The sequence below is a fragment of the Bombina bombina genome, chromosome 3 (genome assembly GCF_027579735.1).
Source record: "Bombina bombina isolate aBomBom1 chromosome 3, aBomBom1.pri, whole genome shotgun sequence".
NCBI lineage: Eukaryota > Metazoa > Chordata > Amphibia > Anura > Bombinatoridae > Bombina > Bombina bombina.
In genome coordinates, this window is record NC_069501.1 from 1,086,362,403 (window position 1) to 1,086,375,574 (window position 13,172).

The 13,172-nt window shown below is 38.7% G+C and overlaps 1 protein-coding gene across 3 annotated transcripts in view; it reads left to right on the top strand.

Moving 5' to 3' along the window:
* The window catches only part of LOC128654469 (phosphatidylinositol 3,4,5-trisphosphate 3-phosphatase TPTE2), a 219,746-nt gene that overhangs the window by 74,986 nt on the left and 131,588 nt on the right, over positions 1–13,172 (top strand). For 2 of the 3 annotated variants that reach the window (XM_053708395.1, XM_053708397.1), the window contains one exon: positions 8,995–9,069. In XM_053708395.1, coding sequence (XP_053564370.1) covers positions 8,995–9,069 — 75 coding nt within the window. The remainder of the gene's footprint in view (positions 1–8,994; positions 9,070–13,172) is intronic. The other variant, XM_053708396.1, reaches the window with a different exon arrangement.

Genomic DNA, 13,172 nt, shown 5'->3' on the forward strand with positions numbered 1-13,172 from the left:
GAGAGAGAGCAAAAGAGAAGGGAGAGAGAGCAAAAGAGAGGGGAAGGAGAGCAAAAGAGGGGGCAGAGAGAGCAAAAGAGGGGGGAGAGAGAGCAAAAGAGAAGGGAGAAAGAGCAAAAGAGAAGGGAGAGAGAGCAAAAGAGAGGAGAGAGCAAAAGAGAAGGGAGAGAGAGCAAAAGAGAGGGGGAGAAAGAGCAAAAGAGAGGAGAGAGAAAGCAAAAGAGAGGGGGGGAGAGCAAAAGAGAGGAGAGAGAGCAAAAGAGAGGAGAGAGAAAGCAAAAGAGAGGGGGAAGAGAGCAAAAGAGAGGGAAGAGAGAGCAAAAAGAAGGGGAGTGAGAGCAAAAGAGAAGGGGGAGAGCAAAAGAGGGGGTTGAGAGAGCAAAAGAGAGGGGGAGAGAGAGCAAAAGAGAGGGGGAGGGAGAGAGCAAAAGAGAGGGGGACAGAGCAAAAACGAGGGGGTTGAGAGAGAGCAAAAGAGAGGGGAGAGAGAAAACAAAATAGAGGGGGGAGAGAGAGCAAAAGAAAGGGGGAGAGAGAGAGCAAAAGAGAGGGGGGAGAAAGATAGCAAAAGAGGGGGGGAGAGAGCAAAAGAAAGGGGGGAGAGAGAGAGCGCAAAAGAGAGGGGGGAGAGAGAGCAAAAGCGAGGGGGTTGAGAGAGAGCAAAAGAGAGGGGAGAGAGAAAACAAAAGAGAGGGGGGAGAGAGAGAGAGCAAAAGAGAGGGGGAGAGAGAGAGCAAAAGAGAGGGGAGAGAAAGATAGCAAAAGAGAGGGGGGAGAGAGAGCAAAAGAAAGGGGGCCGAGAGAGAGTGCAAAAGAGAGGGGGGAGAGAAAACAAAAGAGAGGGGGGAGAGAGAGAGAGCAAAAGAGAGGGGGAGAGAGAGAGCAAAAGAGAGGGGAGAGAAAGATAGCAAAAGAGAGGGGGGAGAGAGAGCAAAAGAAAGGGGGCCGAGAGAGAGTGCAAAAGAGAGGGGGGAGAGAGAGATCACAAAAGAGAGGGGGAGAGAGAGTGCAAAAGAGAGGGGGAGAGAGAGAGCTCACAAAAGAGAGGGGGAGAGAGAGAGCAAAAGAGGGGGGAGAGAGAGAGAGCAAAAGAGAGGGGGGAGAAAGAGAGAGCAAAAGGGGGGAGAGAGAGAGCAAAAGAGGGGGGAGAAAGAGCAAAAGAGAGGGGGAGAAAGAGTAAAAGGTGGGGAGAGAGAGAGCAAAAGATAGGGGGAAGAGAGAGAGAGCGAAAAAGAGAGGGGGGAGAGAGAGTGCAAAAGAGAGGCGGAGAGAGAGAGTGCAAAAGAGAAGGGGAGAGAGAGAGTGCAAAAGAGAGGGGAAGAGAGAGAGTGCAAAAGAGAGGGGGGAGAGAGAGAGCAAAAGAGAGGGGAAGAATAAGAAGCAAGAGAGGGGGAGAGAGAGAGAGAGCAAAAGAGGGGGGAGAGAGAGAGAGAGTGAAAGACAGGGAGAGAGAGAGAGAGAGAGAGAGCAAAAGAGAGGGCGGGGGAGAGAGCATGCAAAAGAGAGGGGGGAGAGAGAACAAAAGAGAGGGGTGAGAGATAGAGCAAAAGAGAGGGAGAGAGAGAGCAAGGGGTGGGACCCCTGTACTGCAAAAAATGGCCCATGTAAACGGGCTTTAGGTCTAGTATATTTATAAAGGGAAACATTTGCATTGTTTTAAAAACGTTAATATCTCAATGAGAACTTGGCATCAAAAAGCTTATTTTTTCCTCTTTTACACCTAGTTGAGCACGTGGTAATGTTTGAGACCTTATCAACAGCTTCTTACTGTGTTTTATCTGTTAACGCGTTCAGTGGAAATTGGGTACTTTTCGGCTTCTAATATTTTCTATGGGACACTTTTAATGATGGAAAACATATCATCAAAAAATGACGATAAGCGTAATGGCTTCCGACAGCAGTCTATTTGTTTTGCGACCTCTCACAAAACCTTTTACAGATGTCACTTATTGTAATGCTTATTTTGGGGTGCTAGGTTTCCTTTTAAAGTCCAGAACACTATAAAAGGCACCTAGTGTACAGCTGCTTGCAATTTCTTTGGAAACTACCTAAAGGGGCCCTAAAGGGGCATGAGGTTGAAAGAGCGTAATATACTCTTTCATATGAGATGTATTGTATATATGTGTGTATGTAATGAGGTGGTTGATCAAATGTTTTAAGGGGGATCAGCTGCATGTAACCAAGACTAGTGACTCATTTGAAAGGGGGGTGTCTGCCCTTTTAACTAAGGGGTCACTTGTCCTTCTAGCATAAACAAGGTCAGAGATAAGGGCTCCTTTAGAGCCTCCCTCAGGGTTAACAGCATTTTGAGTAGGACTGCTTAGTCATGTTTTTTTTTATAAATGATTTATGGGCAAACTCCCCTAATAACAAATGAGGGATGTCTTGTCCCTGAAAATGGTCAGGGGATCAGAAATGGGCTGTTTTAAGTCCCTGCAGCCACAGACTCACTTACAAGGAAATCCCTTCATCTGCTTGGACTTCCTTGTGCCCTGTGACATCATCAGCCATGGTGACATCACTGGGAGTTACACCTGCAGCAGGCAGTGGGAAAGTACTGTATACAGCAGCCTCCTTCTCTGTTTGCAGTGATCTGGATTCAAAAGGGGTGGCCAAGGGGAATGACGTATTATCTGGTTGAAAAGCATACTTAGGTATATATATATACTTATCTGGTTAAAAGCATACTTAGGTATATATATACTTATCTGGTTAAAAGCATACTTAGGTATATACATACTTATCCAGTTGAAAAGCATACTTAGGTATATACATACTTATCTGGTTAAAAGCATACTTAGGTATATACATACTTATACGGTTGAAAAGCATACTTAGGTATATACATACTTATACGGTTGAAAAGCATACTTAGGTATATATATACTTATCTGGTTAAAAGCATACTTAGGTATATACATACTTATCTGGTTAAAAGCATACTTAGGTATATACATACTTATCTGGTTAAAAGCATACTTAGGTATATACATACTTATCTGGTTAAAAGCATACTTAGGGGGGCGGAGCCAAGAGGCAGACATGGCGGACGCAAAATTCTATAGCTCCAAGGACTGACATCCTAATTTAATACTTAATCCTAGAACTATTCATTCTCTGCCTAGAATCTTTATATATTCGGTTTGCCAATACAACATGCAATGGAAATATTTTTTCCCATCCCCACTTGGCAGCGTGAGTAAGTTATTTTGGACTGTTGACTACGTGACAAGGGCCTATTACGTGATTGTTAACATCATCCCTACTCCACTTAATTGAGTGAAACTGTTTTAGGGGACTCATCAGATTTTATAACTTGGGATATCGACTGAAAAGACCGTCAGCCACCTTTACACTATCTCTTCTCCCAGCCGCATCATAACAGATCCCTTGCAGCAAAAAAAAAAAAAAAAAATGGAGGCTGAGATAACTACTGCACTAGCCCTTCTTGAGGATCTGGGATTCCGAATGGATTTACGATTTAGCCAGCTTTCTGCTGATATCCACTCGCTGAGCACTGGGGTTGAAACACACACCATGGGACCTGTGACTTCAGTGAGAGGGCACAGAGAAGAGCAAGAGGGGGATATTCAGACACAGACCAGTGGACCCACACGCACTTTCCAGTACATCCCTATAAACACCTCCAGCTATCCAATCCTCTTATTACCGAAAGCTGCGGTCTGTACGGCAGTCAAACAGGAGGGTCTCGCTTTCAAACCAACCAAGGCTGCATTTGATCTTTCCCCTACTACGCATCTAGCTCCCGGAGTAGAGTCACAACAGTTTAAGCCTAGCGACAGCTCTGTTACTACGGCCTATCAATCTACTCAGCTGAATCAAGGGCAGAAGACCTCATCAACTCTAACCACTCGACGCTACCTACAAGCTCTCCATCCTGGAAGAATGAGATGCGCCGGTCTGCTACCAGGCATCATTACTCAGGAGCCATTGCCGAGCCGCATACATCTGACCGCACACAATGTCCTGGGTACACTATACATGCAGCATCGCATCATACACCGATCTCTAAGCTGTGACACTTTCTTTGATCCGGGAGGTGAATGACACGGTTTGTCTACCTGGCAGATAGAGTGGCATTAAGGGACTCTAGCACTACCGGATAGCTGAATATAATACTGGATTCGATTAGATTACCAGCATCCTAGACATTGTTGTTTATTGTTGGCCATAATGGTTGTTATGTTAAGATTTTCTATTCCTCGTGTTTGTTTAACCATGTTCACCTATAGTTATATACTTGTGGAGATAAGCATATCCTCAATATATGTTATAAAAATTAACAGCATCTATTTAGATCAAATTATATTATAGATTTGTAACATGTGTTTCAGGCTTAGCCTTCTTGGCCTAGTGAGTATTTCCCTCCCTTAGAACACCCCTAATCCACATTTTCTGGTTATATCATTAGATCAGAAGCCCAAATAGAGACCCTAGGGTATTCTAGTAGGGCGCAGATTAGAGAATATATGCTACTGTCATTTACCCTGCATACTCCCCCTATGTTGATTAATAATTGTCTACTATTCACCTCTGTTAAAAGAAGAGATCTTATACATTACTCCTCAATAGTCAAAACTCTTCAGGTTCTGCTTTACATATGGCAGCTATAAATAAATAAAAGCTAACTGATTAGCAATAGGGGCTATTCTCCTCTTAGAGGATTATTAACAACCATTGCCATACTAAGCCTCCCAGATAGTGGTTAGGCGGATAACTCTGTTTTTTAACTTAGTTCACCTTTATTAATATTAGGCAGTCTGATTCAGCCCTTGGATGTCTGTAACCAATCGTATCATTCTGTATATAAGTTGTATAGCTTCATTTAAACTAGTTTATTCCGCTCATATGCTGTATCAGTCCATGGAAAATGACTTATGTCATCTACCCGCTGTTTATTATGGCTTATCTATAATTTTGTTATTTCTCATGATTAGCTTGTACGCTCTACATAAACTTCTAATGTTTCTTATATTACACTGTGTTCAGAATACCTGACTGTTGTTCATATGTTTTGTACCATCTTACATTGTAGAAGAGAGTAGGCATACAATCTAGGGTGATTATATATATATTTTTTCCAAATACACCCTTTAAATACGAAGTCAGCCCAATAACCATGGATTGCATTCTTTCACTCCATATCCAGTCAGGGTTCAGGCTTATACTTATACATTTTTCTTTTCTATGTTCCATAAGTGACTATACCTGTCATTTCCTTAGATTAAATCTGTATTTGTTTAGTATTTAAAAGTTTAGAAGCCCAGAAGTTTTCATTAGTTTAGGTTACTATCTCGCTCCAGCCCCCCTCCCCCCCCCCAACCCACCCTCCCCCATCCCTCTTTTCGAGCGGCTCTCGCCCGCTGCATTTCCCTTCCCCAAACATTATGAAGCTAACCCCCCCTTTGCCTAAAATTTCTTTTATTTTTTATTTCCGTGCTACACGGATAAACTAATATATATTTTCTACTGCATTGTGGGGCCCAATTTTACTCCTCATATAATACAAAATAGAGGTTTTTTTGTGTTTACTGTTTTTCTCCTATACAGGAATCCTGCAGACATACTAGCTTACTTTCTTCAAGACTATTCCTCTCACTCGCTAGTCCTATGTTATCAGAGACTTCCAGAACGGACACTCAGAGCTTATATCACGTTACGTTCTCAGTATCTTTAAATGTTAAGAATGTATGTATTATCGCAATGTTATTTGTGTCCATTGGTGATTCTTGTTTGTAACACTTCTTGGCTCTTTATAACCTCAATAAAAATTATTAAAAAAAAAAAAAAAAAAAAAAGCATACTTAGGTATATACATAATTATCTGGTTAAAAGCATACTTAGGTATATACATACTTATCTGGTTAAAAGCATACTTAGGTATATACATACTTATCTGGTTAAAAGCATACTTAGGTATATACATACTTATCTGGTTAAAAGCATACTTAGGTATATACATACTTATCTGGTTAAAAGCATACTTAGGTATATACATACTTATCTGGTTAAAAGCATACTTAGGTATATACATACTTATCTGGTTAAAAGCATACTTAGGTATATACATAATTATCTGGTTAAAAGCATGCTTAGGTATATACATACTTATCTGGTTAAAAGCATGCTTAGGTATATACATACTTATCTGGTTAAAAGCATACTTAGGTATATACATACTTATCTGGTTAAAAGCATACTTATCTGGTTAAAAGCATACTTAGGTATATACATACTTATCTGGTTAAAAGCATACTTAGGTATATACATACTTATCTGGTTAAAAGCATACTTAGGTATATACATACTTATCTGGTTAAAAGCATACTTAGGTATATACATAATTATCCGGTTGAAAAGCATACTTAGGTATATACATACTTATCTGGTTGAAAAGCATACTTAGGTATATACATACTTATCTGGTTAAAAGCATTCTTAGGTATATACATAATTATCCGGTTGAAAAGCATACTTAGGTATATACATAATTATCCGGTTGAAAAGCATACTTAGGTATATACATACTTATCCGGTTGAAAAGCATACTTAGGTATATACATACTTATCTGGTTGAAAAGCATACTTAGGTATATACATACTTATCTGGTTAAAAGCATACTTAGGTATATACATAATTATCCGGTTGAAAAGCATACTTAGGTATATACATTATTATCCGGTTGAAAAGCATACTTAGGTATATACATACTTATCCGGTTAAAAAGCATACTTAGGTAGGCTCAGGAGCGTGGAGACAGTGTTATATCTTGTTCAGCTCTTTAGGGGAGCATTGTTTGCAAATATGAATAACATTACAAATATTGTTTAATAATTGGAAGACCTTATATTCATGAAGTATTTAGTATATAAAAAGTTTGCATGTTAACATGAGGATTAAATGCTGAAGGTGGTTAACCCCTTAAGGGCCAGTGACATACCCTGTAGAACGCTGGTCTTTTAATGGGGTTTGCATTGCTAATAGTGCAAGACCACACTAATTGGGGTGACCAGAAGGGTGGAGGGAGGGTATAATAGTGTGGTTCCGCTGTTTGCAGCGTGACCCGTGCTATAATTAGCAAGGTAACCCTTAATGACCGGTGACGTACATGGTACATTGCGGTCGTTAAGGGGTTAAAGTCTGCTCTAGAGCAGCAATATATAAGTATGAGGCATCTGTGACCAATCACTGCCCGTGTCTAGCTCAGGAGTGGAAGTGTACTGCTGATTCACAGCTTACGTTAAATCTGGGCTCTGTCTGTCTCCCACCACCCACTAGTAGTCTATAGCCCAGTGTTTCACAAACCCAGTCCTCAGGGCCCTTACTCAGGCCAGATATTCATTATATCTTAACTAGAGCACAGGTGAAACAATCAGCTCACCCATCAGCTGATTATTTCCCCTGTGCTCTAGTTAAGATATAATAAATATCTGGCCTGAGTAAGGGTCCTGAGGACTGGGTTTTGGGAAACACTGCTATAGACAATTCTGTAGTAGTGCAGTGTAGGTTTCAACATTACAGCAAAAACAGCAAGTTTAAGTGACAAAATAAATATAAAACATTTCAGCAGGTAAAATGGATCACAGGGAACTCATTAAAGTAGAGAACATTTTATAGTACACTGCCCCTTTAGCTAGTTATTTTATCTGTTTGTGGGAGTTAAAGGGACACTCAAGTCAAAATTAAACTTTCATGATTCAGATAGAGCATGCATTTTACACAACTTTACAATTTACTTCCATTAACAAAAAGTGCACAGTCTTTTTATATTTACAGTTTTTGGGTCACCAACTTCTACTGAGCATGTGCAAGAATTGACAGCATATAAGTATTTGCATTTGTGATTGGCTGATGGCTGTCAGATGATACAAGGGGGAGTGGAAATAGACATAACTTTGAAAATTCTCAGAAAAAAATCTACCAATCATTTGAAGCAAATCTACTGTATTTAAAGGGACATTCAACACCCGCTATAACATTATGTCATTTTTTTTAAACCTAATCCAAAAGCCGCCTGCACCGCATCCCAGCCTTGTTTCCATAACTCACGTCCCAGTAATGCTGATCGTTATACCGTTCCGTTATAACTAAATATGGCCGCCTAACTCCTCCCCTTCATGCTTCTTCCCCATCACTCATCCCTTCATACACGTTCATGTTATTTTCCGATGACGCTCTTACTACGTCATCGCGCATGAGCATTTGTTACAAACCGAGCGCAATCGTTCAGCTTTTAGGTTCCTAGCTTAATACGCATGCGCAAAGTTCCGTGAACGCACAACGCGCTATCAATTTCAGTCCGAGGAATAGAACAGGATTGGCTGCTCTTTTCAAAAAGAAGCTGCAAACGTAACGGTGGGGGGAGTTAGGCAGCCATATTAACATCCAAATATAGAATTTATCGTACACGATTAAGAGGTGAAGGAAGTAAGTAAGAGCAAGGGGGTACGTTGCAGGCGGATCTTGACTTTTAATTTTTTCATATAGAACAATGTTATGTCGAGTGTTGAATGTCCCTTTAATGGTCTTTTAAACACATATATATAGACAAACAATAATGCAATAAGAAATGCTCTAAAGTGTTCAAAGTCCTTAGAAGGATCAGATAACGTGAGACAAGCAGATAAAAAAAACCTTTAAGGCAGTTACAAATGACTCGGAAAGTGAGTTGACACTATAAGCATGAAGTTTGACCACTATAGTAACTAGGCTGCAGAGCTTGCAATCACAGGCACTGTTGAATAGGCAGCCACTGTAATGAATTTGACTGAAGAGTTTGCACTCACAGGAGCATTTGAATATGAAGATAGCAATGAGAGCGGACACCATGGAATCCCTCAGGCACAACAGAAATCAAATAATATAAATTAAGTCTTTGCTCAATATAGTGTTGAATGTAAAGATCAGTGTTTACTTTCTATTATTGATGTGTTGTTGATTACATTTTTCATTTGCCTCTTCTGTTCACATAGGTTTAGCAAGACTGAGGAGAAGGTGCAGATTGACGACGGGAGGAACGAGGCAGAGGAGCCAGCAACATGGTACAAGTAAGAGCTTTGTGTACTTGTCTGGGTGTTAACTATATGTACTCCTTAAAGGGACATTATCAAGCTTTAATAAAATATTCTAATGTTTTACAGCATTTTATTATCGATCAATCAAAGCTTCCATGTGAAGTACCTCATTGTGGGATTTTTCAAATTTAAGCCTTTTCAATCAATTGTAAAATCTCACAACAATGTATCATAAGGTTTTAGAGTGCATTTGTGGCATAAAAATAGCCCTATACTTTGCAAAAAGTTTATTTTTACAACTGTATTACAATCCATAAGAAAAAACAGGCATAAACTCAAAAATTAAATGGAGTGGCGACCAACAACCACCAGATTTCTTATTGGCCAGTAATATTTTTGATGTGTAACTACTCTGGTTTTCTTCCAAACACAGTACTGTCAAAATAGTTAAGCGCTGTTCTCAAATAAGCACATCCTGGCTTACGTTTCCCAAACAAGTCCGCTTATGTTGCAGACCAATCACAGAAGCTGCAATGCTTTCAACAGACAATAGTGGAAAAATACATTTTAGCCAATTCCACCATTCTCTTTCAGGTAAAGTTATTGTTTAAAGTGAATGTAAATTTAGATAAATTGGTGCCCGTTTTTTTAATAATCCTATTAAAAACAAGGGCACTTTAATTCATCAAAATTTACATTTCACTCGTTTTCTTCAAATACTTGCCTTTTAATCTTCACAGTCGCTCCAGCGATTCCCCCGGCCGTCGGAAGCCTCTTCATACATCAGAAATGACGAATCCGGCTTCCTCCAACCATGGCTTCCCCCCCGGGGGAATCATGGCCTGAGGCAACGCTGTGTTTGGAGGAAGCCGGATTCGTCATTTTAGACCGGCAAAGAGGGCTTGAGACGGGCGGAGGAAGTGCTGCAGCGGCTGTCAGGATTAAAAGGTAAGTATTTGAAGAAAACGTGTGATATGTAAATTTTGATGAATTAAAGTGCCCTTGTTTTTAATAGGATTATTAAAAACCGGGTACCGATTTATCTAAATTTGCATTCACTTTAAGTTCCCAAATAGGTCCGATTCTCAAACTTAATTGCAAAAATTATCTTAAACAATGTAACAGAAGGATATACCTTTATATTGCCGATACAATATACAAAAGACTATACTCATTTATGCAATATGCAAATCCATCACTCTTAATATAAAGTTGAAATTCGGCAGAACCGCGCCTACTGGTTTAAAGCAAAAAATCACTTTATTAATGAATATTGCATTAAACCATGTCAAATCTTGTAGATGGAAAACATTATTATATAATAAATATTTAATTTCACTGTAATTCAGGCCATATCTATAGTTGTTATAATCATTCATTCCCAATGGATAAACAGAATTTAATAAATGAATCCATTTGGTTTCTATCATACAATAACTGTTGTTCTGGGTTAACAGCCCATATTCCTAATGTTAAGTGTTCAAGGCCCCAATATTTTAAAGGATTACTTTCTGTTATAATTTTTAAGCTAAACAACTAACATATTAAAGTTAATAAACATTAATTAAAACCTACTGACCTATATTTTCTCCAAAACGAAGTTTCATAACATTCTAAAAGTTATATCTTTTATTCGCCGATGATGTCACGTTATCCTGCCCACTATTTTCAGCACTGCTTGTTCAAAATACTTAAACCAATAACTTTGTGTTTAAAGCGCCATTTTGAAACCTAGGTATTGTAAGTGGATTGGTACAGAGCAAAGGATACCCATGGAGTGGGTTTGGAAAACAATTACATTTGCAGACAAGATTTCTGATATACGGTAGAGATATGTTAATGAAATGCTATTGATAAAAAGTGTATTTGGGGTAGTTAGTAACAGGCATAGAAAATATTTACTTACAGTGGCCCTTTAAATGTTGTGTCTTGTCACAGATGTAATTGTCTTTCCCTTCTCCCAATCTCTTTTGGTTCCTGAGCAGGTGACAGCCAGGGATTGATGGATATATAATATGTATGAAAACTTTTTTGTGTCATTAAAGGGACACTGTACCCAAAAAAATTCTTTCGTGATTCAGATTAAAGGGACACTAAACACCTGATAAAAATCATTAAAAAGTATGTTTTATTATTAATTAATATCAAGTAATCACTACTGTCTAGTTTATTTGTTCACCTTACCCCTAAGTTTTGAAAAAAATCGATTTGAAGATGAATGCTAATCAGGTGCATTATTCTCCCATGTAAGGTGCCATGTTAGAACGCACGTTACACTGGGTCACAGCAGTCATGTGACTTGTGCATATGAAAAACACAGCAGCAGCAGCACTCAATGTTATGCAGGCAGAGCTTGTCCTGCAGTTTATGTTATAAATCTGTTACAGGAATAAAAGATTTTATTATTATATTTTTCTATACAAACAAAGCTTACTTTTTCAAACGTTACCACTGACATTCCTAATGTGTGTGACTGTACATAGCACTCTGCAGGGTTATAAATGTAAATCATTCTCTTCTCTGAGTCTGACAAGCTCCGGTCTGGAGAGGGAGGGGCCGAGGGGGGAGAGAGAGCAGAGAGACTCCGTGAAGAAAATAGACTAAATAACTCATGCTGGAAATACTTTTTACTGTAGATTTGTTCTATGCAATATTTCATTTTCATACATCTGCATTACATATATTACTGCATATATGTGATGTAGATGTATGAAAATGAAATATTGCATAGAACAAATCTACAGTAAAAAGTATTTCCAGCATGAGTTATTTAGTCTATTTTCTTCACGGAGTCTCTCTGCTCTCTCTCCCCCCTCGGCCCCTCCCTCTCCAGACCGGAGCTTGTCAGACTCAGAGAAGAGAATGATTTACATTTATAACCCTGCCGAGTGCTATGTACAGTCACACACATTAGGAATGTCAGTGGTAACGTTTGAAAAAGTAAGCTTTGTTTGTATAGAAAAATATAATAATAAAATCTTTTATTCCTGTAACAGATTTATAACATAAACTGCAGGACAAGCTCTGTCTGCATAACATTGAGTGCTGCTGTGTTTTTTATATGCACACATTATAGGTACTCTAGGGAGATATGAAGTGTGTGTCATGTGACTCCTGTGCTGTTAAAATATGGCGGCATACATAGCTGCATCAAGCCCTAGATATGTATAGTAATAGAAACAATTTTCTTGAAATGTTTTGTGTAAGCTGAAGTTACAGCATAAAGAGCTGTACTCAGTTTATTATTATTACACAGTAGAAGTTAGTTTGAATGATTTTTAGCAGTCAAGTGTTTAATGTCCCTTTAAGCATGAAATTTTAAGCAACTTTCTAATTTACTCCTATTATCAAATTGTATTCATTTTCTTGGTATCTTTATTTGAAATGCAAGAATGTAAGTTTAGATGCCGGACCATTTTTGGTGAACAACCTGGGTCTTCCTTGCTGATTGGTGGATAAATTCATCCACCAATAAAAAAGTGCTGTCCAGAGTACTGATTCCAAAAAAAAGGCTTAGATGCCTTCTTTTTCAAATAATGATAGCAAGAGAATGAAGAAAAATTGATAATAGGAGTAAATTATAAAGTTGCTTAAAATCGCATGCTCTTTCTGAATTACAAAATAAAAAATGTGGGTTCAGTGTCCCTTTAATGTAATTTATGTGTTCTGCAGTCTCATCTTCCTGTTCATGCACTCATTGCTGAAGTCAGCAAAACTGTTAAGGGCTTATCTCCCTAAAAAAATAGCATTGAAAGCAAATATATATGTTTTTGAAGATAAAAGACTTATGCGGCATGATATATACTTAAAAACGTGACTTGTGCTTCCTCTTAGCAGGGCATTTCCTTATTCATCAACCTTTTCCATGTATATAGCTTTATGTATTCATCAAGCATTTACTGAATAAACCAGTTTGCAGGATCAAAAGTTAATTTTTGTTAAAGGGACACTCAAGTCAAAATAAACTTTTGTGATTCAGAAAGAGCAGCAGTTTTAAGACACTTTCCAATTTACTTCCATTATCAAATTTTGCACAGTCTCTGTATATTCACACTTTCTGGGGAACAAGATACTACTGAGCATGTGCACAATCTCACAGGGTATACGTATACTAATCTGTAATTGGCTGATGTCTG